Raw genomic sequence first — 27015 nt, 5'->3', positions numbered from 1 at the left:
ACCATGCATTGTGTTATTTATTGCTACAAGGGGGAGCTGCAGAAGCATTCTCCTCATGGTTCAGCCATCTCCCCCTGCGGGAGAGCAATAACTGCCATGTTTTGAAGAACAGTTGACAGTATCAAAAGGAATTTCTGTATTAATTTGGAAAGTGGACATTCTGTGCTTAGAAGGTTCCTGTGGGCTTCTGTAAAGCAGCAAAATGAAAATCAAAGGGGAGAATGCAGAGCACCATATGAAGTTAGGAGCATACAAATGCAGAGAGTAAGAAGAAAAGGCCCCTTAGGCAGCAGTGGTAATTCACAGCTGAATGTAAAAAGTGTCATATCACAAAGAAAGCAAACATCATACTGGGATACACATGCAGAAATATAGCCTGTGATATATATGAAACAATTCTTCTGTTCTACTCAGAAGTATCAGTTGAATCTCAATGTCCCCTTAAGGTACCACAGTTGAAGAAAGAAGTGGTATAACAAGAAGTTGTTCAGGCAAAAGCATTGAGAATGATCAAAGCTTCAGAAAAAAAAGCTTCAGAAAAGTGTTCTCACACCTACCTACCTATGAAGGAGATAATAGCCATACAGAGCACTGCCAAGGATGAAAGGGATATGGCCACAAATGGGACTCAGCTGAAGGAAACAGAAATAAATAATTCTTTATCTGTACAAATTTCTCCCTTTCTGGATATACTAAACAATATAACTCACTGAGAGCATTTAGCAAAAGAGAAAGCAAAACACAAGATTCCCAGCACTAAAACTAACATATCTCTTCCATCCCATCTGTAGCCAGTACCTAATTTTACCCCTTCTCAGGATGTGCGTGTTTGCATTCCTAGCTCCCTCATTCATTATTTTAGAAAAGAATTACACCTTTCCTACTCTTTTCCAAATAAAATTTACTCTCCTTGTTTCCCAGTGATTCAAAGAAACACTTGAGCTTCTTAATTTGGAAGAAAAATGCAAAACCTAAATATTATCATCTTTCTTAGAGGAAAAACACTTGTGCTACCATGCTGCAAAACTGGTAGTGAGCTGGCCTAGCAAATTTCCACCTTGATGGCCAGTTTCACCCTAATTTGGGGAGAAAAAAAATTAAGTGTGTGCAAAGCAGGTGTTCAACAGACAGATCCTGAGCTACCAGTCAGCATGTGCAGACTTCCTGATATTGAAATAGTCCTCCCACTCCAAGTGTATCCTGAAAACAAGGATCCAGTACAGCTTTCATCAGAAAGCAGAGCAAAGAGCTGTCTGATGTAGTCAGAATTAAAAAGTGAATTCTCAGATCTCCAGGTGTGTGCATCAATGTCTACCTGCAAGTGATTTATTTCATGCGCATGCAGTGCATGAAAAAGTAAAGTAAAACAAGTACATGCAAGGGGACAGGGAGAGTCCTATACTCCAAATACCCAGATCCAGGACAGTGACATTTCACTGGACTAGTAGACAGGTGGGATCACGGCTGAATGTCCCACTTTGGAGCAGACATCTGAGCAAAGCAGCTCCTACTGTGTGACTTGCAATTCAGGCCATGCATGCTAAGGCAGCTAGGATCCCATGGCCAGGAAGCAAAGCAACATCTACTAAAAGTAAACCTGTTTTGAGATCTCTGACACCAGCCTCAGTGGCTGAGCAGAGTTACATCTGCTCACCAGCAAAACATGGGTGTGCAGGGCAGAAATTGATGTGGCTGCTGAACTGATGTGAGCGCAAGGAAGGATCTGTTTGAGGAAAGCAGTGGTTTAAGGAGTCCCTCCAAAGGCACTACAGGAGACAGAAAAACAGAAGTCTAGAGGAAGAATGAAGCTACATGAACAACTGATGGGATAGGAAATCTGACTATAATATTAAGTCAGTAAAACCTATTTTACCTGGAACTTCTTGATTTCTAGCTCTGGATCATGTATTTTCCTCAAAGTTTCCATTACAAAAAGAAAAGAACCAGTCATCTGGCTTTAGTTTTGACCCTACACATGCAAGGTATTCCAGACTGCACAGCTGGTTGCAGCCTTAAACCTGGAGATAGGATGTGAGTGGGTGAGTCACATTAAAATTGTTCTCTTTCTTTTCTGACTCACTGCAGTTTTGTATTTCAAAATTTGAAGTCGCTTTTGCACTGTCAGCCAGTTTAAATAATGTAGCAAATTCTTTAGCTGCAATGTTCTTACTCATTTTCCGCAGAAGCTTAGGCGATACTGAAGATCTAGCTGGAGACTTTTTACTGACGTTTACTATTTGTCACTGTGTCCAGATGACCTGAACAATGTCTTCATTTTAAATTCAATGACACACTAACAACACAAAAGAAACGTAAGACTTATCAAGATCTTGGCCTTAACATCTGACAGTAATTATGATGTGAACAAATACTTACGTACACACACATCAGTATATTCTCAGCTGTAATTTAGAGAGCTTGTTTTGTGGTAGAAATCTTGAAAGGCTACCTTTGTCTTTTTTTACTCTATTTTCCACAATTCTATTAAGACAGAATGATCAAGACCAAGACTCTCAGCAATACCCAAAGGAAAGAGAAATGTGGGCCTGAAAAAGGGCATAAAAAGGGATTTCAGCTTATTTTTATTAGCTAAAAAAAAAATATTCCTGTGACAACTGTTAGCCAGTTGTTAGCCATAGCAGAGGCCTCCTATATAATTTTCTGGTTTCCAGTAACTAACAGAGCCTAAGTTTCTTCCTAAGGTGTTTGAGTTACATCCCTATGAGACTTTGCCTTTCTTGGCAATGTCCTGCATAGCAGGTAGGTAATGAGAGAAGCATTTCAGTGACTCAGACCATGGGGCAATGCCTCCATAACCAACAGAGAGTCAGGCATGAAGCAATCTTCATGTGGGAAAAATCTGAACCACTGATTCAGGGGTTGCTAATTGGGGATATGAGACTCAGAGGGGCCTAACACTATCATTTTCTTCATTCTTGTGTTGTGGACTCATAATAATAGGTTAATTATGGTTTTAATTTTGGAAATAGAAATCATTGTTCTTCAACAAACAGGCCAGACATATAATGATTTCTTTGTTGCAAGTCTGGCAGAACACAATGCTTCTTGTTTGTAACAGCAACTGGACAATTTATTTGCATGCAGGAGGTAGTTTGTTGCACTGGATACCCTTTATCCTTTACTTTTCCATTGTCCCGAAATAGCACAGTATACTACAATTACCATTATACTACAATAAGCCTCCAATTATTGGGTAAACAAATTTAATCAAGCAAGAGCATGGCTCATACATGGCTGCAATTACCTGTAAAGTTATGGATACTGACAGACAATGGTACTGCCTTTCACTGCATCATGAGAAATAACATAATTTAAATATGCTCAGCTATCAGTGAGACACCCATTGTTAAAGAATATTATGGTAATTATTCTATTATGGTATTACTCCATTTTGCTACTCACACATGGACAGTGGAACGATGAAAACTTTGGTGCTCCTGGAATACATTGTCTCTTTGCTGCCATCACACAGTGGGAATTTCTATGTATATCTCATATTTTAAAAAGAACACAAGTGCAAGCTCTTGGGATCCAATTCTTCATCATCTGCCATCAGGACACAAAAGCCTTTGCAGCTTTGACCAGTGCAACAGCCTCTCTTTTGCTCACAGCTGCCCTTAAAACCCTTGGCTTCTACCAACACATGGATGCTTGGGTACAGGCAAGAGCAATCCCTAGCAAGAAAGCGCAGCTTCTGGTGCAGGAGTCAGTGACCTGTTGGAGCATAACTCATTGGCCAAATCAGCCCCTCTCACCTCTCTGTTTCAGGGCTGAGGCAAAGGACAAGGTTTACACTGAGAATACCATGCCAAATTTTCACTGTTTCCACGGAGGTGTCTGCACAGATAAAATACCTAAAATCCTGTTTTTGTCAACATTAAAATGGTAAATAGAGTAGTGGAGGCTGGAGAGTATATGGAGTTGTCCAAAGGTAGGTGCCCAGGGCCATTTTACATTCCCTATCAAGCCTGTGCTGACTTCCATACAGAACATCAAAAAGGGCACATCTCCTGTAAAGCTTGTGTCATATCCGAAATGATGTATGGCTGTCACCTGCCTTCTAAGTCACTTTGGGGCAAACTGAGCTGATCCAGTGGCTCTTCTGACTATACTGCCCAGGAGCTCAGTGCAGCTTCCTGAACAGCTCATGGATTGCCCTCTGAGATGCCCTGGGACTGCCTGCCCTGAGTTCAGATACCACTGCAGACCTGGGTGTTCCAAAGGCACTGTGTTAGATGTACCAGCCCCCAGTGGGTGTCTCAGAAACCCTAAAGCACCTCAAGAGGCCCAAGACACATGCATATAGACACCTGAAGCCTACCTACATTTCCACAAATTTTTCCACAAATGGGTGGCACATCTATAGACACTTAGAGAGGCTGAAGTGTATTTAATACTCATATTGAATCTCCCAATGTGACCCAGATTTGACCTGCCCCTTTTGGTTTAAAAGTTTATACAAAGACAGTTAGGGGCACTCAACTAAGAGCATCAGCTCTTAAGCTGTCATAACTGGACTGTTTGTCTATTCTAAACAAAGTTAACAATTTTAAATGAGTTTAAAATTTGAGTCCTCCATTCTTTGCCCTTTTCAGTCTACTATCACGCCAGGCGCCCCTCCAATGTGGACTTTCATTTTTTCCTGAGAGATCTTGACTGCTACTGCATTTTAGCTGGGTGATCAGTCAAAGAATGTTTCTTTATAAGTTCTTGTTCTGTGTAAAGCTGTAAGTTTTCTCCCAGACTTATTTAGTTACAAGAACTTTCTATCCCATTGTTGGAGATAATGAAAAAAAATGCCACAGAATCTGGGCTCTTGAAGAAGATTCAGCAGCTCGTCAGCTAACCAAAGAGGAACAATGATAGATACTATGTGCCTCACTGAAGAATGAAGCCTGATAACATCAGAGACTAGAACTATAAAAGGAGTAATCATACCACTGCTAACCTTTTCAGCAGAAATATGCAGCTTCTGCACATACCCAGCAATTACGAACTGTCCACCACACCTATCCAGATACCTTGAGTCCTGAATATTCCTCTGCAGATCTTGCAAAGCCTTCTGCTTCTCCTGCAGAGTTATGTAATTTATCCCTCCTGCTGTTATTTTACAGCAAACTAGAAACTGAGGCGGGAGTAATGAGGTGTAGTAAGCTAGATGGTGCAAATAATCACTCCATCAACATAATTAGTTGATAGCACATCAAGCTGAACCAAAAGCACCAGAACTAATTAACCTGAACCTACACAGAATATCTACTTTGCTGGGCCTAAGCATCACAGAAATTTGCCACACAACACAAAGCACAATGTATTGTCAACTGCATATGTGAAGATGTACCCAACAGCACACATTCATTAAAAACACATAGATACCTTTCACACCATGGAAACTCAAATTGAAGTACAGATTCATTCATCATCTCCACTCAAACCAAGCATTATACCTCCTGTAAAATGTACAGTCTCATCTTTGAAATCTATAGCCTTGCAAAGTCTTCAAGATGAATCACAATTAAGTTAATTAATTAATTAATTAATTCACTCATTCATACATATCTGGTCCCCTTGTCTAGCCTTACTGCTCACTCTTTAAGCCATTACATTATGCTTCAACTTTGTTTCACTATCCAACTGTGTTGGAATCTTGGATGAAATCATACAAGTGAGTCTGTGGATGGTGTAAATCAGTGTCACTTCACTGGAACTCAAGGAGTTAGTTATATCCTCTTACAACAGCAGTGAATTCAATCCAGGATCAGTGGAATAACATAGTTCCAGCATCCTGGTAAAAATGAATAATGGGGGCAGCTTTGAGGCCCCAGGTAAATAGATGCCATAAATTCAGCCCTCATCTAAATCCAGGAATTTATACAATTAGAAGATACAACCTACTCATCTTGCTGATCACATACGTGTGTACTTTAAAAGCTACACATTACTCATTGCTGATGTGAGTAGCTGAAACTTTGCTAACTCCACAGAATGGCACTGAGCTCTGCTGGCTGTGAGTTCCTGCGACATTAGGCAATACACAGCTAAAGGCAGTGGTGCTCAGTGGTGCTCAGTAGTGCCACAAAATGGAGAAATGCAAAAGTGAGATTTTTCAGAGCTCATTTCAAAGTTACTGGAAATAGTGTAGCTATTTCATTTACCTGAATTTTTAAAAGCCTAACAGAAATTCCCTGGAAAGAGAACAACAGTGAAAGAAGTGATCATCATACAGCTGAATGACTTAATTGAAATCAGTGAAAATAATTCTAGAGTTAAGTGCTACTCAGCAAGAAAAATGGGCAGAATTGAGCCCAAAGTGGCATCCTATCCAAAACCAGAGTGGTGGAACTGAGACTCCTCATCTGTTTCTAATATGAACCCCTCATGAGTTTTTATCAGCACTGCGAGAAGCCAAGAAGCAAGAACATCTTACTCCATTGCTTTTCCCTCCATTGCTTCTCAATGCCCTCCACAATTAGAACACTTCTAGAAATGCAGGTCATGTGAAGACTTCAAATGAAATAACAAAATACCTGCTCTACTTACCTTAGCCCTTTAACAGAATACATACTCTTGAAAATTAATGATGCATTAATACATCAGAAGCTTTTCAGGATTATAAAACATACCTAAACCACAAACAAACTCCAAGCTAACATTACAGGTGTAACAAGAGACCTAATTCACATAACAAGAAGCCCTGGAACAGCACTTTTTAAAATTCCAGTGAGATCAGTAATTATGCACCAGTGCACACAAAGGCTCAAGTGAGTCATCCCCAAGGTAGCCTCACCACGAGCTGAAGAAGTTAATTTCATCTTGAGATCCTATCAACCAAACTAAAGAGAAGAAAAAATGCATCAAAGAAAACCCAAGCAGATATAAACTCAAGCATACATAATAGATACAGTAATTTATCATATGCACAATAAATAATATGTAACTGCAGATTGAAAACAGCTGCTTTACCCAGAGAGTTGCCTACTGATACTTAGGAACCTGGAGAGGATTTTGGGGTCAGCAGAATACTACCACTTGGTAGTTTCTGTCTTCAAAGGACTGTATCTAATGAATCTTGATAAGATCCCAGTGAAGCAGGTCAGTATTATAGTTCATTTCATAGCTAGTTAAAATGACTACTGTCCTGGAAAATTTGGGATCCCAAAAGTACTGTGATCATTTTGTGAACTTTTCTTTCATGCCTTCCATTTTCCTTTGCTTGCTCTCTTCAGTTGGGTCCAGAAAGAGAATATAGTATTGCTGCAGCTAATTTTTGCCATCCTATGAAATCCACAGAACTGATATGAACTCAATCAGCACGGCTAGGACTATTAGAGCTAACCAAATGAGCAGGAAATGGCTGAAGTCAAGGGATTAGCATATAGAAGGAAAGGGCTTTGCACTCTAGGCTGCAGAAAATGCACCCCTTCTCTTTTGAGATTACAAGTCATTTATCTTCTCTTGGAGCACCTCTTTCTGATAAATGGTGCTATCAGGGCAGCCTGCTCATGCCATTTCTAAACCAGTCTGGCAGCAAATTAAACCAGGATGTAAATTTGTCACTCTCAGCCCCTCAGAGAAGATCTACAGAGGGGTTAATTGCACTGTCATGCTTTCAAACCATTCCATTCTACAGGAGAAGGCATAAAACTTTCTACACACACCCTGGGACAACCCAAGCGGGTTGCAGGTAGCAGGCAGTTAAACACACACTGATATTCACACACTGATATTCACAGACATATGGGCAGTCTGTCCTGATGGATCTAATGAAACTAACTTGCAAAATGTAAAGTGTGTAAGTACTTGCCTGGGGGCTATGTGGGTTATCAGAATTATTAAATTTTGACTGTATTATTTTGCAATCTGTGCTGAACGTCCCTTTATCAGCTTATGGATGTACTTCCCCAATTAAACTCTAAGATATAACAGGCAGTACAGCAGTACTGGTTAATGCATGCATCAAATCCTCAACGAACTCCTGTCATCTCAAAGTTTCATGCCACAGAGAAATTTCTGTGCAATGCTGTCATACTGTCTCAGAACACTTTATTAGACAGATGCAAAAGCAAGTGATACTGTTTCTTCCGTCTGTAATATTACCTTTGCATTAACTCTCTCACTCTGTATGGCTCCGAAAGGTGACAGTCATCAAAACTGCAATTAGAATAATTATTTAAGCATTGATTGAAATTACTTTCCTTCCAAGATTTTACCATTACAACTCCATCTTCTTTTTGCTCTTTTTGGAGAAAAGTCTGGTGAAGCCATAGAAAGACACTCTCTCCTCGTTCACTGCCTTGGTGCAGTGCTGGGGGGTCACACACCACACAACACGGCTCTGTTCCTCACTCCCTTCCCTCCCCAGGACCCTGCCACACATTGTGGGGAAGACCAAGGGGAGCAAGGGCCCAGCAGGGTCAGGCTGTGAAGAACAGAGCCCTGCACTCTGAGTCCTTCTCCACAGCATTTCCTGCTGCTGGGGAATCTGGTGACACTGTGAGAAATGGTTATGAAAGCTTCAGATGATACTGCCCATCATAATGGGTCTCAAACCCAGAAAGCCACAGAGTCTAAGCATACGAGAGACCAAGGGAATGCAAAAAGCACAAGCCACCAAATAGCAAAGTAGCTGGACACCTTTTTTTTCTGAAGCTGGACACAATTTTTTCTAAAAAGCACTAAGAAATTTTTGGGTCCTATGGAACAGGAGAAATAAGATTTAACTCTGGAATTGTGTCTATAAATTTTACTTACAACACCCTTTTCACACAACTAAAGCCCAGAGGACAGAGTCATCCAGGAAAGTTTTAATTTTGAACTGATAATTTTCAAACTACAGTGTCACGGACTACTATAGCAACTACATGGAAATAGCTCAATTTCAGTTGCTGAACTGTTAATCCAAATGGAACAACATAAAATGTTCTTGGTTCTTTTATAAATTCTAGCAAACATTTTATACTAGCATATTTTTAAATATATATATAATTACTATAGGAGATGCTGTTTTGATTGTAATAATGTAGCCTTCAAAAATATAACCTGACAAAATAAAAATATGCCCTCTAGCGTAAAAGAAGGTCCTTGCATGGAAACTATATGGTAGTTCATATTGTTATAGCTAAAATTACAAACCTAAACTTCCATTGATTCTGTCTCCATATGGACTTTTACACCTTCTGACCACTCACCAGCAGGTAGTTCAGAGGGTCTGATCCACAATGTTTGAAGGCTTTACCAACTTTCCAATAAAGCACGGGTGTTTTCAAGCATTTATTTAATATAGAGTTCCTCTTTTCAAAAATGTAATTCTGAGTTTGAGGCCTAAGTACTGTGCAGTTTCCCAGAAAACATGAGCACCGAACCACTCAGTAAGTTTTGCCATTGTCTACAACAGAGCCAGGGGTTTGGAACTACAAGGAGCAGTTTTAGGTGTCAGGAACAGCTTTGCAGGCATTCCCTCTGTAAGCAAGGAGTCTAGTCAGTGCAACATCTGGATCAGGAGAGACAACAGTACCTATACTATATCAATTTTTTTTATGAGCTCAGCTTCCCCACAGTTACCATATACCATCTAGTGATACAAAAGGAAATTGCAATTGCTCATTCACTATTTTTTAAAATTAAAGATGAAGAGGACAACAACATTTTTTTAATAGTTTGCTTTCCTTTCACTAAAATAAAATATGAGTGCACTACTTTCTCCTTGCGATGAACCGTTTTTCCATATATCAAGAATCTTGTGACTCCAGCTAGTTTTCAGGATTTCATTCCTGAAGATGTATGATTCTGCAAGAATTTCAGCTTCAATATTGTTAAAATAAAGCTTGCCTTATAGCTACAGATGGACATTTTATGTGCAGTTATAAGTTACTGTTAAGTCCTACAGATGTAAAACTTGGGGCCAAATTTAAAAAAAAAAAACAAAAACAAAATCTAACCTTGTAAATTTTGTAAACATCATGATTTTGAAGATCCCAAAATATTTTTCTTTTTAATGAGTTTAGTTGCTCCCTTGGTTGATAGGGAAGAAGTCAAAGAGAAAGGGATTCAAGTGATGACGAGACTAAAGCACAAGATTTACTTTTGGGAAAAGAAGGCTTTAATCCTGCAAACTCACTGCGTGGAAAACTAAAAGATTTAAACACACTGCACTGTAATGCAATAACTGTTTTGTGGTGGGATTTTTCTGCTTGTCTGCATCACCATATGGATGACTTCAATTCTACAGCAACATATACTGTGATATGAATTTGACAGCTGGGATAATGGAAAAAGTCAATGTTTACTTATTGGCAGAAGAAAATGTTACCTTGCCTGCCAACTGGGGCAATAAAATAAATTTGTTTTGTATGCTGTGTGGAATTTTTTAATGCCACTAAATGAAAACAAAAGAATCAGGATCTCTCCTTGGGAGTTCACAGGGAGAATGGGTACAGATACAGCAAAAGTAACAGATTGAGAGAACTGAGAAATAGAACTCGCCCTGAGCTCCTCTTCTCCCACTCCTCCTCCTCAGCATCATTCAGCTTCCTGTTTTTAAAGCAAAATGGGATTGTTCTCATGACTAACCAGCACAATCCTTCCAAAACTGTTAAATAACAACGTTTTTGGCAGAAGTTACTACATATCTAGATTATGTAAGCAAAATACAGATATTCCATGAGGTACAGAAGTTGCATTTCCATACACCAATTCGGCCTTGAACTGACACTTTGTTCTGAATCTACAAAGAGCAACTGTAAATCAGTTTAGCTACAGTGCAGCAGGACTGTAAATGCAGATTGCTGAAACAGGCATAAACCTCAGCAGTTTCTAGAGAGTCAAAATGAAAAAAACCACTTGCAAACCCAAAGGGGCTTTGGATTTCCATCAATCAGCTTGCATTTCATACATCATTGGCACAACCACAATCACATTTCAAGAGAGTTCAAGTGAATGTCATTTTGTCTCACTGACACCATCTTAAAACACTCATAGCACAAGGGATAAGCTTGTGTCTTGGACTGTGAAAAACTATAAATATCATTCATAAAAAGAAGTAATCCTGGAAAATTTGTGTATCTTAGTTTTTGATGACAGTATGACATTTATTACTTCAATAAAAATGGCACTGCAACATGGGGATCTCCTGCTGTAGGACAGCTTAGAGGAAAAGGAATGCAGGGAGTGATAAGCAAAAGGGGGTTCAGAAAGCAATGTGCCACTCAAGCAAAATCAAGATTAGTACTTTTACACATTGTAACTCGATTCTCACCTCCTCTCTGGCTCCTTGCAAGGAACAGACAAGTGCAGGGCACTGCCAACTTTACACCTTCTCTGGACTTTACAGAGGGTTTGCTGAAGGTGCAGGAGCATGGAATTGGCATGATACCACACACCATCCACTCTTCTGCTGATAGTGTTAACTTGAAGCAGTTTAGAGGTTCTCCACAGCAACTTCCCAAACTGCTTTGATATAAACTGACTCAAAACCACAGCAGAAGGAAACTGCTTTTCTCCCCTCTCATCTCAGCTGCACCAAGTGCAGCAAGGATTGAGCTCTTGAGGAACATAAGACATTGGCACATCTGCAAAGGTTTATATATTGAAGAAGCAGAAAAAAATGTTTCACATGTGGATTAATAGTTCCCCACCATCCCAGCAAAATATTAATAATGGGACTGTAGACACTTAGCAGAGAAAGTGGTGTTCTTTAAGAAATAGTCTGGTGAATCTTTACTTTTCAAACCACTGTATTAATTAATAATTTAGTGCTGAGCAAAAGATATAAATTTCACAGTGATGATGTTGTAGAGCACAGTAAAAATACACAGGGAGAAATACAGCAGACAACAGAAATGTGAAGCAAGTAGATGTAGAAAAGAGAATTGAGGTGGATTCAATTGTAACAGACAGGTACAAATAGGCATAAAGAAAGCCATCAGGGGAATTAATAGGTTGTGCCCATGCCAAAAACAGAAACACAAAAAAATATGTTTAAGTAATACCTGTTCTGACTGAAATAGGAACTGGTAATATGGATTGATAACCACGTAGGGAACATTTCAGAAGTCATATTACTAGAACTGATCCCCTTATTGTAATCTATTCAACTAGATACCCCTTCATGCTCCTTAGTCTAGTAAGGTGCAATGCATTTAATTCTTTGGTTACCACCTTTAGTACTGTCTGATATTCCTTTAATTGCCATGCTTGCTCCATAACTCATGGAGTGTAAAATAAAATCTATCATTCACAAGCACATTTTCTCAGTCCATCTGAAGCTGCAGTGAAACTCACAAGCCTATCCATACACAACCACAGACTTCCTTTTTACTAAGTACAGTCTTCCCAAGGTGTTGCCTTTCTTACAAAGCTGCACACAGTCAGAATAGCTTTGCGTGAACTCTTTAGATCCCATAACAGCACAAGCCTGCTTTCTTTTTTTAGGTCATGTTCTAACAGAAACTGACAGGAATTTGGCCTCAATAGCTTCCACAGGATCAAGGTCTGGTTCAGTGAAGGATTAAGGCTATTGTTGCTGAGCACACACTGCCAGTAAGAGACCTTTTCCCAAATCTCTATTCTTTGATTCAGCCTCACACAGAACCATCTAAATAGAACATCAGGTTACCAGGTAGATGCTTGGCCTTGGATGCAAACATGTCACATTTATTAAAACCAGTGCAAATTTTGGGTAGGCTTTTCTGAACTTTTAGAAAATAATAAATGATTTAATGAAATGCATTTATTTGTAGGTAAACAGTTTGTGCTAATTGAGAGTGGGGCTGTGGCTAAGCCTCATCCCCAACAGGCTACAGCTGTGAGAAGCAGGTGAGCAGCATTGAAAGCAATGGGACATGGAGTGCCCAGGAGCACTGACCAACCACCAAAGGGAACAGAGGGCACACAGGTGCAATGCATGAACTTGAGGGGTATAAAAGGTTGGGCTAAAGAACAAGAAGGGCAGATATTTGCAGCTTTCTGAGGTGTTATGAGGTTATGCTGTATGGGTAGATACCTAAAGCTGTCTGATATGGTATGGTGTTACTTTGTAACAGTGAATATTAAAGCCTTCTGAAATTGTATAGTGATATTCTGTGTATTGTGGCTGTCTAGACTGCAACATTTCTTTTGGTATTCCTAATTACACTTAGAATTTAGTTTTTTTAGAGTTGTCATCTCTTATGTTTTCTGATGCTTGTGATTTCCATGGGTTTAAAAATCAAAAAGAGCAGCCAAAGAGTAGCTTTAGTTTTAACAAGCCCTTGGGTAGGCAGTCTGCACCTTGAAGCATTTAGTTTTCTATTTAGGTGCAATGAGTACCTAGACACACAGTCCCTTTCCCCATCTAAATACCATTCCAGCCTAAATGATGTGTGGATTATTGTTTCCCATCCTGCTTTATTAAAATATTAATACAGCAGGATTCTCAATTGACAACAGCAGGCAGCACAGGTCTCCTCCCTGCACCTCACCTACAGGAGCAGCTCAGCTTTGGGATTGTCTGACCCCCTGAAATTACATCTGGGTCTTGCTGAGGCCCATCTCCACCTATGGGTGATCACCAAAACAGCCAAACTCCTGCAGCCACCCAAGCATGGCTGGGCAATGCACAGAAGCATGAGGCATGTGCTTGTCAAGCCACCTAAATTTTCAGGCAAAAAATGAGCTGCAGAATATGCTCCTGAAAAGGCCAGCAACTCTTTGTACCTCCTGCTGAATCCACTATCTGGCCTCATCCACGGGAACAAGGGCAACTGCAACCTGCCTTCACATTAATCAAGCATGACAGAGCTGTGCAAGTTCATCTTCCCCAGCACTGCCAATAGGAACAATGAATCCCAATGAAGTGTGCCTGCCTACTTTTTCAGGCCAGAAAGCTCCAGGGAATACACACACTGAGGCTCCCTTTTGTCTCTGGTGTATTTGGTTTGTGTGGCAAAGTTTTGGTAGCGGCAGGGGGCTACAGTGAGATGCTTCCAGAAGGCTCCCCTGTGTCTGACAGAGCCAATGTCAGACAGCTCCAAGATGGACCCAAGGCTCAGCCTATCAGTGACAGGGATAGTGCTGTGGGATAACAGATTTAAGAAGGGGAAAAAGTCTGCACAACAGAATGAGAGTGAGAGCAATTCTGCAGACCCCAAGACCAGTGAAGGAGAAGGAGGAGCTGCTCCAGGTGCTGGAGCAGAGATCCCCGTGCAGCCCCTGGTGCAGACCATGGTGAGGCAGCTGTGCCCCTGCAGCCCAGGGAGGTCCATGGGGGAGCAGAGACCCACCACAGCCCATGGAGGACCCCAGGGCAGAGCAGGTGGGTGCCCAAAGGAGGCTGTGACCCTGTGGGAAGCCTGTGCTGGATCAGGCCCCTGTAAGGATCTGCGGCCCCATGGATAGAGGAGCCCACACCAGAGCAGGTTTGCTGGCAGGACTTGTGACCCTGAGGGGGCACCCGCTGGAGCAGGCTGTTCCTGAAGGACTGCGCCCCAAAAATCAAGAGTAGGAAGCCAAAAATCAGCTTGGAAAGAAAGGAAGGCAAGGGTAGTGTTTTTAGATTGGGGTTTATTTCTCATGATCCTGCTCTGATTTGACTGGTATTAAATTCATTTCCCCACGTCAAGACTCCTTTGCCCATGACGGCAATCCGTGAGTGATCTCATCCTGCCCTGATCTCGACCCAGAGCCTCTCGTTATATTGCCCCTCCCCTGCCCAGCTGCGGAGGACAGTGCCAGGGCGGCTTTAGAGGGCGCCTGGCGTCCAGCCACGGTCAGCACTCCAGGAGGCGACACGACCTGGGCAAGGGATCCGGGAAAGGCACCCCCATGTGTGGAGGCGGGGCCCTCCCGAGCGCCTGGCACCTTCCCCCGCATGGCACCCGCCGGGGCCGCAGCCGCCGAGCCCTTACACTTCCCCTCAGCCCGGGCGCGGCCCGAGCGCGCGGGGCCGCCATGACACCGCCATGGCACCACCGCGGGGCCGGGGCGCGGCCTCCCCGCGGCATCACGCGCACGGCCCCACCCCTGGCCCCGCCCCTGCCGCGGCGGCGTCACAGTGGCGCGTTCGGCCGCCCCGGCCCGCGCGTGACGTCGGCGCGTCCCGCGGTCCCGGCGGCGGGGCCGGAGGGAGCGGCAGGTGGCGGCGGGCGGAGCGGAGCGGGCCCGAGCGGAGCCGAGCCGAGCGGCGCGGGCCGGCCCGGCGGGTGAGTCCCCGCGCCGCCGCGGGCGCGCCCGAGCTGGAGCGGTCGGGGGGAGGCAGTGGCGGCGGTCTCGGCCACCAAAGGCCGCTCCGACAGCGCCCCCTGCGCGGCCGCCCGGGGCCGAGGCGGTGCTGACTCCCCTCGCCCCTCCGCCGCCGGCCGAGCTGGAGCGGGCGCCGCGGCCTTCCCGCGCGGGTGAGTGCCCTGGACAAAAGGCCGGCTGAGCTGGGCTGAGCCGAGCAGAGCGAGGGGCGGCCGCCCAGCGGGCAGAGCCCTGCCCGGTATTGTTTTGGCGGCGGGGCGGGTGGGGGGTGTCGCCCGGCGCCGCCCCGCCCGCGGGGTCACGTGCCGGGTGCCGGGGCCGCGGCGGCGGAGCCCTGTCGGGAGCCCTTCCCAAGGCCCCGCACCGAGGGGCTGGGAGGGAGAGCCGGGACCGCCGGCAAAGCCTCCCGGTCCCTCCTGCCGGCCAGGCCCCCTTCCGCGGAGCCGTGTCCCTGCAGGAGGCGGCGCCCCGACGCCGGTGCGGAGCGAGGTGCGCGCAGAGTGCCTGACCGGGCCCGGGCTTAGGCTGGACTCGATGGCCGGAGGTCTCTTCCGACCGTATCGGTTCTGTGGTTCTGTGAGTCGGGGGTTTCGTTGTGCTGGTTAGTAAAATAGGTCAGGAGCATGAGCTGTGGCGGCGTCACGCGTGGCGGAATGCCGTGGCCGAGCTGGCGCAGGGCACATCCCAGGGCGATGTGCAGCTCTCCAGTGTGTGTGGCTTCCCCCCTGCGGATGTCCCCGCTGTGCCCGGCCGGCCTCGGTCACTGCCGCCGGCAGCGTCAGCCGAGCGGCACGGGCGGGCACGGGAGCGCAGCGCGCAGCGCCCGGACAGAAGTAAATAAGTGTCTCCAATGGAAGTGCTTTTGTTTCTTTGTGCTTGACCGCCTCGGCTCAAGTGTTTGCTTTGCATCCCATCGGAATGTTGAAAGCGGACTTGAAACGTGAAAACGGGTCCCGCTTTCGGCGCGGTACGTGTTGCCGCTACTGAAGAACATCAACTAAATGCGAGGGTTTTGTACGAATAAGACGATCGGAATGGTGAAATAGTTAAACTGAAACTGTGGGGGGTTTTAATCTTAGTACAGCTTTTCAGTGACATGCCTGAGAAACGCTGTAGGTTTTGTTACTGTTGTTATGTATTAACAATTACAAGGAGGTGTAGGGAGCAGAGCTTTAAAACGTTTTGCCTCTGTCAGGTTTGTAATACTAAAAATCCGATCCTTCTTGCTTTGTTAGCTGCTGCCTCTGGACGGTGAGCTACTCAAAAATAGATTCTGAAGCATCTCTAGAAATATGGTACCAAAAATTACAGTGCGAAATAGTATTGAAGACATGCTGAAATCTGAATCTTCATTTAGTAGTTCTGAATAAATCTTAAATATTGTATGTTTTTGCAAGAACTTGCTTTATAGTCTTGTGTGTTTAATACTGTAGTTTCTTTCCAAGTCTGATGAAGTGCCAGTTGTTTAAATTGCTATAATACAAAATCTGTGGTGAGTGAAGAAAAAGTTTGTTCTTGTTTCCTTCAAAATATACTGCATCAATTTAGATGTAATTGAATTGTCATTTATTTAAGGAGCTGGAACTGCAGTATTTTTATAACCTATTGAATAGTGAGCCCCTGGAAAAGTCCTCGTATTGAAATTGATTTTTTTTCCTCTCTTCTGTGCATCTTAATCAAGGCTATATCTGTATATATGAAGAGATATCCCCGTACTTATTTGAGTTTCTGAAACATTGGTAACTTAAGATGAACTGGTTTCTGCTTCATTTTTGCACACTTTTGCTTTTGAGTGAGAAATTACAATTTTTCTTAGTTAAATAGATTGACGTAGGATATATGCTCAAAATTCAAGGTCAATGCTCCAGCTTTAGCATAGAGAACAACCCCATTTTCAATACATGTAGCATTTTAATACTGAAATGGCTGACTATTCCGCACTTGACTATTCTTCTATGATTCAATTCCAAACGTAGATACAAATGTTGGGGTTTACTAATGTGCAGTAGCCAATGATAAGGAAACAGGCAACCTGAAGCCTCATCACAATCAGCGTTCCTGAGAATATTCTGAGTTTAAGAAACAGGTAGAAAAAAGTAGGCAAGCACCAGAAACAGTGAAGTTATTTATCTCTTGTGCTATCCTGTACCAGGGACAATTGTAAACATTTCTGATGAGACTCAATACCTTGAGCTGGTAGTGTATTGACACTAGCAGACCATCAGACAGGAGAGTGATTTTTCTTATTAAATAAAACAGCTGCCTTCTTTCTTCCCACACTGTCTGGCTTATGGTTACTTGTGGGGAAGGGCAGAATTCAGGGGATCATTTCCCCCTCCTACCCACCAATAGAGTTAAAAATTGGGGAGCTTGATGGAAAAAAATCCAAGTATTTAATTACAGAAGAGCATTTATTCTTGTGAAAGAATACTGTAACTCTGCTGAATTTTCAAGGGAGAAAATGATGAATTTGTGATAGCTAATTTAAAATAATCTGTATGGAGTTGCAGTATTCCTAGATTTCTGTTATTTGAAATAGGACTCATATAATAGGCTGATGTTTGTTGAGTTCACCAGTGTTGTGGTTGAATTCACTTGTGTGTTTTTAGAAAGCTAAGATTTTACCTACAGAGGAAGCTTAAGACTATGGGTAACTCTTTATCAATATATAGGAGCTGGCTTCCTAAATGTGTATGCTTCTGATTTTGGTTTCGGTGGGTTGGTTGGTTGTTAGTTGGGGCAAGGGTTTGTAATTGTTGATGGTTTTTTTTCCCAAAGGAATAAGAGTGGAAAAATTGTGCTGGGCCTGATAATTTACTGGGTCTCATAATTTAACAAGCACAGTTGGCTGAACTGACTAGAAATGGTTTCATTCTATCTTGACCTAGTAAAAGCTTAGTATTGTTCTTACGGAGAGCCTGAGGTAATTTTGGGAGATAGGTCTGGTAGGAAGTCGACCACTACAAATTCTTAAAGCATGGAAGAAGTGGACATGACTCCTCCCAGTAAGCATCCTGAGAGACTTTCAAGGGGACAAAGAGAGTAGTTCCATGCTGGCTGAGCCTCAGTTTGGATGGGGGTGGTCCTGATCAATGACACTGTCCTTCTGTCTGTTGCATCTTTAAAGTTTCAAAATCAGTATGTGGTAGGATGCAGGTGTTTAGGAAGGGATTGCTGCAGATAGCATAACTCCTCATAGTACAGGAAAAAGAGAAAATTAATTGCTAAGTATAGAACACAGCCCTTACCCAGGTGACTTCAAAGGAGGAGTCATCATCCAAGAAGGGGCGTGCATGTAATGAAGTGTTTGTCAGTCCATTTAGTAGAATTTTCAGTACTGGCTTATTAAATAAATAGCAATGACATGAAATATAGAGGTTATTTGATGTCAGTGTGTGAACTAGTTCTTTTCAAGACCTTTGCTGCAGTTGGAAGGTTGCCTTATCACAATCCTGTAATTATGCCTTCCTTGGATTCTTCTAGGTATAATTACATATCTTGAATATGTGTATGCATCTTTATTTACTAAGAAATCTCTGAGAACTGACCCAGCCTTTTTCTGCCATCTCCACATAGCATTTGGTTTTATGATGTGCCACCTCTCGTAGTGCATTATGAGAGGGAGTAGATAAAAGGCTTCAGGTGATACCTATTGAAGTAACAGAAAGCCAGCTCCCACATGAAGGACTGAATACCACACCCAGAGCATCAAGCTTGTTGCAGCTGTCTCTTTGATCATAGAAAATACAGTATCTTGTCTCAGTGGATTAGTAGAGCCACAATTCTAACGCGATTGCCGCGCTTGGTTTCAGATTGATGTGTGAAGAAAGGAAATCTGCTAGAACTATGAGGGGAGAAAAGGTGTGGATAGGCTTGTTAATTTTTGCATTTTTCCTTTGGAGCTCATTCTAAAAATAGCTGTACAAAATGTTACATGGAGCTCAGCTGTAAAGAAAATAACATATTTGAGTAATGCTTCATGCACTGAAGTCATCTGAACACTCTGATATTAATGATAAATATTCAATCATTTGATAAAGGGCTATAGCACAGAACACTGTAATGCTCCATCTTCTTTCAGGGACTTATCACTCCTTGACTTTACTTGACTCTTACATGTCTGCTCTGCACTGTATTTATGCTGAAATGATTCTTTCCTTGAACAAATTGAAATTAAAGAGGTGACATTCTCTGGTCTACTTCAGATCATTCCTATATATAATGTTCTGCAGCAACTGGAAACTGTAGTTCAAGACGTTTGACAATCATCCAGAAAGCTACAGACCAAAAGGAAGAGGTGATTCTGTGGCTCATCTGTCTTTTTACAGAAGATTCACTGAAGGTGGTTCTCTTAGGTCAAGACTTTCATGATTAGGTTATGAGATTGCAAGAGTGATGGTCTCTCTTCCCCTTCTGAGTTTTTAGATTCCTGCTGTAGGAACTTTTAAAGTATTTGTTAAGCACTTAGTGGCATTTAGTGATTATTAGGTTTGTGTGAAGTGACTTGGCTCAGATTGTGGTTGGTGGCATTCACCAAATATATTGCGACTGACATCATCTGCTAGCCTGAAGAGGGGTATATTACCTCTGAGGTGTGGAGGCTGAGTTGCATCCTTGTCCTCTTTTAGAGACTCTTTCCATTGTTGAACCTTGGAGCCCATCAGGACATTTTAAAGAAATAGAGGAAGATCCTAATTAATTTTTGTTGTTTATTTACCTTGGTAGGTATCAAATATAGGTCATAGAGTTTGTTTATTAAGCTGGTATGAGGACATACAATTGTAGGTTTATAAAGAAGAAAGTGCTGAATGTTCTGAGGTTCATTCATTAATGATGCAATGATCTCTGTAAAAGAGGATGAGGATTCAAAGCTCTGAGCCTTGAAATATGAAGAGGCAAATTTGTGATTGAAATATGGGGAAGACTTGGGGGCAATCAGCTATTCATGCATACTGCTGTTTCCTTAAGCATCGGATACTAGTCTGTGTCAGGACAACACACAGAGCTAGATGGTCCTTTGGGATGGTATCATACAGATAGTTTTATAAAGAGCTTTAGGAAGCCATTGTGACTCTCTAAATTTCCTAAATATAAGGGATCATTTATTAGAGGTTAAATTTGCATAAACATAACATGCTCCAAACTTTGGTCTTTTACTCCTTTTGTAAGGTCACTATTTGGAAATGAGCAATTAACTTACTGTAGTAAAAAATAATTTCCTTTTATAATGCCTAAAAAAAGATGGTTTTTTTGAGACCGACATCAAAATAAAAACTGTGGATCAAAATTGATGGTTACAAAAAATGAAACAGAAGTCTGGTGATAGTTTTATTGAAAATAACATACATCAAGTAAATAAAAGCATTGTAATTTCCTTTCTGTAACAGAACCATGGCATTATACTTTGCTTGCCCGTACCTCTGGACAACATTGTAATGGTGGTATTATTTGCTTTCTGTTAGTTCACAGAGGAGCTGAAACGCTGTAGTGTATCGCTGAGCAGGACAAGTCAGGAATGAACCAGCCTTGGGAAGGAGGACCTGCCATCCTAGCTGGAGACGTCTGAAGTCTTCATGCTTCAGTAGAAATTACTAAGAAAAAGTAAGCTATTGTTTTGTTAATGAACTTAAACATGTCAGCTCCTTGATGGACTGCTTAGTTGCAGTTATAATTTGACCTGGAATTTGAAGTGGTTTTGTGGGAATTTACAATTTCTTCCATTAGAGTCCAAGAAGGCCTGGGGTCTTTTCATGTAATTGTTACGCATCACCTCTTCCACAGTTCATGTATTGATGAAGGACCTATAGCTTAGAAATTATCTGTATTATTTAATATTACCAGTAAAAACCACAAGAGGTGGGATCTTGTAAGATTTTGGCGTAATTCCATACTGTCTCAGTTGGTTTTAGGCTGTACTTGTTAAAATGCAGAGTTCAGGTTCTTTTTGGTCCCTTATTTATACCTGAATTGAGGATCTAAATACTTAAAATAAACTTATTTTTAGAATTATTCCTTGTGTTTAGTTAATTCTTAGTCAAGTAGTCAGTAGTCAAGAATATGATTTTCTATGATGCCAGGAGTGTTTTAAAGGGAACCCAATCCCCCAAAAAATAGAGCTTTCTTATTTGATAACAGTTCTGATATAAAGCCTGTTTTGATTGGACCTTGTTACAAAATATTACTTTTAATTTCAGGAAAAATACTGTGTGGTCAGTTTGGTTTAATTCTTAATAACATGAACTTGTAGTGGAAGTGCTTCCACAGCCATAACATAGCAGAATAGCAGTCCAAGATGTTTCTCCTCAGTTCTGAAGGATTACCTCTTCAGTAAAAACCTACATGTGCGTCCTCCTGCCAGCTTATAAACAAACTCCATCACCTAGATTTGGTAAAAGAAGGTAAATTAAAAAAAAAATAGCATCATGCTTTAAAAACAAAAAGTGAGACAGAATCTGTGTAGTTGATATAAATCTTCAAGTGCATAATTGTCCTGCATTCTTAGCACATGCAACTGCAGTTGTGCTTATCGTATCAGAGTTTTATGTTCCTGCATAGCACTTCTAGAGATAAGGGTTTGCTCCTCCAGCTCTGTTCATTTTATACATAACATTTTCCTTAGAGTCATTAAAAATCAAATAGAAATTTCAAGAAAAAGCATTTACTCCTTTTCATATCCTGCATTATTATCTTGATCTAGTAAGGGACCCCAAAGATCCCTCAAATTAATGGGTGACCTATTGAGCACAGTTCAAATGTTAGCATTTTTTGCTTTCAGTAAACAGGTGAGAACTTTTAATACTTCTTTTAGTTTACCTCAGGGTAAACTCTCTTTAGTTTAGCTCATGGTATCACAATTTGGTTTATCAAAGTGCATTGGCTTTTTGATCCCTGCATTGTGTTTTAATCACCTCCAAAATCTTAATTATGGTAGGTGACTTGTGTAGAAGTTACTTACCTACAGGTTGTTTAAATTTTTTCTTTCACTCTGAAGAGGATACTTTTATAAAGGATATTCAGGGAGAAGCATCCTTTTACAAATCTGTAGCATGGAAGTCAGAATCTCTGCTGCTGTGCTTTTTTGCATTGTACTATCTCATTGTGGGGGCACTTGAAAATTAAGATCCTTTCCCTCAGCCATGGTTAGCAAAAATCAGTCAATAAATGGATTTCTCTTTCAGCTCTTCTGTTGTGAAATGATGATTGGGTTGTGTTTGTGGCATTCTGAAATCTCAACAGACTTTGTTCTCCCTTTTTCTAATAAGTTTCTTGGTATAAACCTCTACATTTGCTATAAAAATCTGTCGCAAAATATATCCTCAGAAGCGTGAGACTTCCAAAAAGCAACTTGTTCACAACATTGTTAGAATGGATCTCACAGATGTGTGCTGTGCAGTAAAATCACAGTTGCCAGCTGGTAGGTAATGCTGTGTGTGTATCTGGCATGCTGATTTAAGAACTGTTATGCAGATTGGTCATTAATCTCAGAGAAAGAAATTCAGATATGAAACTGAAATGTAGATGGATACAATTTTGTGCTACTTCAGGAAAAAGTATTTGAGCTGTAGAGCTTTTAAAAGAATTATTTGATAAAAAAAGGATTAAAGAGGCATTGGTCTTTGAAAAGGAAATTTTAGTGATAGAAGGGAACAGACAGCACGCAGAAAAATGTTTTAAGTAAATAGCACATGATATATTGTTGTAAAGATAAATATAGATACTGAAGCATAGGTTTTTGTTTAATCCCAGCATATATCAGTGGAAGCTTTTACAGTAATACTAGGCATTTTCTCTTGAGGTAACACGTTTTGTTAGAAATGTGCATAACATTAGAACAGGCTGTCCAGGGAGCCTGTGGTATTTCCATCCTTGCAGATTTCAAAAAAACCCAGCTAGACAAAGCCACAGCTGGTCTCATCTAGTATTGGTATTGGTGCCATGTAGAGCAGGAGACTGGACTAGGTGACTCTAAAGGTCCCTTTTGGCCCACATGCTTGTGGTAGTTTTGCGTGAACTATTCCTAGCTGCCCGTACAACAAAGACTACTTTCACTGAAAGGCTGTTTTGTTGAATATCAGTCTTGAAGTTTCTTGGGGATTTTAAATAAGAAAGGCACCTTTTTACGCCCCATTCCCAAAAGCCTATTCTACTCCTTCATTTGGTATCTGGTATTTGGTTTTGATTGTTAATAAATAAAAGAAGAATTACCATGAAACAGACTGTGAAAGAATGCCATGGCAAAAATGTAGTTGAGAAGGCATTTGCATATTTAGGCTAGAATTTTTCAACTGCTTAAATCCTACACGATGCCAAAGTGATGCAGTTTTGCATTCCCCATTCTCTTACAGTTACAAAATCATCTTTAATAACAGAAATAAGATATGGCCAGAAAAAGTAAAGGCAATTATTTCACAAGCCAGTCAAATCAGAGTTGTGTGTCTTCTGCAATACACTGCTGCTTCTTGTTGGTCTGCAGTGATTCCTTTCGAGAGGTACTCGCATATATCAGGGAGTTCATTTGATGTTTAAGAAAAAGGAGTCCAAGGTATCTTTTGAAAAGGCCACCTCAGTTTTCAAATGTTGTTCTTTCTGCATCCTTGTGGTTGTTCTGAGCTCAGTTTGAGGGTAGTGTACCATGGTGCATGGGAACTGAGAAACAGTAGAATGGAGGAACTCTTCAGCTGAGTAGTGCTGTCAGGCATATTTTCTATTGTGTAAACCTAGTCTGAGATACTGTTCAGGGAGTCCCTTAATCAAACAGATGATCACCTGTAGTCTGAAGAGAGATTGTTTCAGTTCAATTTGCAGCTATGTCACCTCTTGAGGAAAAAACCAAAATTTCTTTAAATTTCCTGAGGAGGTACCAAAGTAACTGGTTGGCTGAAGGTTCATTAATCAACTCTACTACAGGGAATGAACAGAGGGAATTCCAAAGTTTGTTTTCTGACTTGGTATGTTAACATGCTGCAAATTAAACAGATAAAAGGTTGGTGATCAGCAAAAGAAATCTCAATGTAGTCCATCATCTCAGGAAACAGTAACTTAATTTGAAGTAAACATCTCATTGTGTGGATTGTTGAGGTGAAATGTGATGCGAGGTGCTAGTTTAAGTTGACAGAATAAACTGATTTAAATCTCTTTGATCCTCTGCAGGATGGCTGGCTGTGGCGAAATAGATCATTCGATCAACATGCTTCCCACAAATAGGAAGACAAATGAGTCATGTACCAATGCAGCACCTTCCCTGCAAGTCCCTGAATGTGCTATCTGTCTGCAAACGTGTGTCCATCCAGTAAGTCTGCCCTGTAAACATGTTTTCTGCTATCTGTGTGTTAAGGGCGCTTCTTGGCTTGGGAAACGATGTGCACTCTGCCGGCAGGAGATTCCTGAGGATTTCCTTGACAAGCCAACCTTATTGTCACCCGAAGAACTCAAAGCAGCAAGCAGAGGCAATGGAGAATATGCTTGGTACTATGAAGGTAGAAATGGCTGGTGGCAGTATGATGAACGTACCAGCAGAGAGCTGGAAGATGCCTTTTCCAAGGGTAAAAAGAGCACTGAAATGCTAATTGCTGGTTTTTTATACGTGGCAGACCTTGAGAATATGGTTCAGTATAGGAGAAATGAGCATGGACGTCGCAGAAAAATAAAACGGGACATAATAGATATACCAAAGAAGGGAGTGGCTGGGCTGAGGCTGGACTGTGACACCAACACTGTCAACCTGGCACGAGAGAGCTCCGCTGACGGTGCGGACAGCACACTGACTCCAGGGGCTGCAGCTGTGCAGCCTCTAGCATCCATTTCTGTGAGGCCCCTACCAGCACTGGATGGCCAGCTTGTGAGCCCTTCGACGCCGTCACCTGATGCTAGCAATTCTCTAGAGAACTCTTTTGCCCAGTTGCAAATAAATGGAGACAGTATGGCTGAAAGGAGTCACAGGGGAGAGGGAGAAGAAGACCACGAGTCATCATCTTCTGGTAGGGTGCCAGCCCCTGACACTTCTGTGGAGGAGACCGAATCAGATGCCAGCAGCGACAGCGAGGATGTGTCTGCCCACCTTCAGCAACACCTGTCCTCTGGTCAGCAGAGACACTTGAGTGCTGGTGCAAGCCAGGCAGGAGCAGATAGACCAGGGGCAGGGGGTGGGGTGGCAAACACAAGTGTAAGATCTAGAAGGCCAGATGGACAGTGCACAGTCACTGAAGTTTAAATCTAGAGCCATGTGAAAAAAAATACTCAGTTGTAATTTTCTGTAAATTTTCTGTCCACATTGGCATTGCACTCAAACCTAGCAGCGTGTTTGGTGGGAGGGTGGGGTGAAGGGGAGAAAACAGATTTGGCCTCTTTTAACTTAAGTCTCTTAACATGTCTCAGCTGGAAGACTCTTTAGGAAACTGGGTTGTCCTGTTAATGGTTTGAAAGCTGTTTAGCAATGCCCAGTTTTCTTGAAAATGTCTTGTGTTTATTTTGTAGCATTTTCCCCTTGAAGATACTCTATCCCTTTTTGGCCAATGTATATCTACTGTACAACTTGAATTGTCTTCATTATCTGACTGTTGCATTAAGTGTCTTACTACTTTCTGCATGGATTGATGTATGAAAAGAACACTAAAGCTATGTGGAATCAGGCAGGGTGTTGGGTGTGAGCAGGATGCTTAATTTAATGTGAGAAAATAGATGTGAGTTTGGAGTTAAAATGTGTTTTTACTAGACAAGAGCAATCATTTACCTTCTTTCAATGGAAATGTAAAAATGCTGTTAACTTGTGTTGCAAATCCTTACCTTTACACTCTCCATGGCTTTTTCACTGGCTTTGCCATCTAGTCCTTGTAGTTTTGTTTATTGAGATCTTTCTTGATCTGTCTTGTTTTTGTTACCGAATTTATAATTTAATAAAACTACATTTTATCAGTAACAATCTCAGATACGTTTCCAGTTTAATTGAACTTCACTGAAGGAATTACAAAGGAAATGATCATAAAACAGCTTCCCATGTTTACCAGAAGGGAGGACTAGTTCTGAGTGGCATCCTGACATCCTTGCATCCCTGACTGGCTGTCTGTCAAACACAACACTGTAGGCGTCTCATCTTTTACTGAACAATCTTGAGTTGCAAGTTTATTACTCACTCAGACATCTGAAGAGCTGATTAACTCACTTCACTGTTAATGGCAGGCAGAATTATCACACACAGCCTTATTTTAACAGCAGAAATGTTGATAAAAGAGGGTAAGTTATCAAAGTTGACCCTATAACAAAGGACATGGATATTACAGCTGTTCATCTGTTCGCAGAAAAACTATGGTGGCAACACAGGAATTGTAGTTTTGTGCTTGTATTAGCAGTGCAGGAGCTGCATTTCAACAGACTTCTGAATGTTAGAAGCCAGATCTTGAGAAGCACAGCTTGTCTTTTATCTCTCTGGCAGTTCTTTAACATTTTTTTCAGACTGAGAAACAGCATTAGTTGATTCTGGACTTTATTTTAAAATAAAGCTAATTAAACTCTAATTCTTAGTATCTGTATCTCAGAATAGAAAGGGACAGTAGCTGATACATAGGTACTACTGATCTTAAGACAGAAGTTGCTTTAAGGAAACAACCATTTGAAGGGAATTAAAAGGCTGACTTTTAAAAATGGTAGACTTAAACATCTTATAACGTTCTTCTTACTGTAATGATGGATGACGTGTCTGATCTTGGACAAAGTTGTGCCCCTCCTCTGCTGCCTACAGGTGAGATCAGTGGGCCACAAAAGTGCAGGTGAGACTAGGATGGA

At 41.7% G+C, this 27015-nt stretch overlaps 1 protein-coding gene across 5 annotated transcripts; it reads left to right on the top strand.

Annotated features, from left to right (window-relative positions):
- Positions 1 to 15089: 15089 nt before the first annotated feature.
- Positions 15090 to 26160, top strand: RNF146 (ring finger protein 146). Of its 5 annotated transcripts, none has more exons than XM_030945145.1 (3): positions 15129 to 15389; positions 20700 to 20838; positions 24388 to 26160. In XM_030945145.1, the coding sequence occupies exon 3, from the start codon at positions 24389 to 24391 to the stop codon at positions 25445 to 25447; it is 1059 nt and encodes a 352-aa protein (XP_030801005.1). In that variant the 5' UTR covers positions 15129 to 15389; positions 20700 to 20838; position 24388; the 3' UTR covers positions 25448 to 26160. The 5 variants fall into 5 exon arrangements, with proteins under 5 accessions (XP_030801008.1, XP_030801005.1, XP_030801004.1 ...); XM_030945144.1 differs by having other exon boundaries at positions 15140 to 15197; XM_030945146.1 differs by lacking the exon at positions 15129 to 15389 and adding an exon at positions 15538 to 15726.
- Positions 26161 to 27015: the final 855 nt, after the last annotated feature.

The sequence above is a fragment of the Camarhynchus parvulus genome, chromosome 3, assembly GCF_901933205.1.
Source record: "Camarhynchus parvulus chromosome 3, STF_HiC, whole genome shotgun sequence".
NCBI lineage: Eukaryota > Metazoa > Chordata > Aves > Passeriformes > Thraupidae > Camarhynchus > Camarhynchus parvulus.
This window is presented reverse-complemented; position numbering and strand designations above follow the sequence as displayed.

Bases quoted from the DNA above. Each gene is read 5' to 3' on its own strand.
- RNF146 (XM_030945148.1), top strand. From the start codon at position 24,389: ATGGCTGGCTGTGGCGAAATAGATCATTCGATCAACATGCTTCCCACA.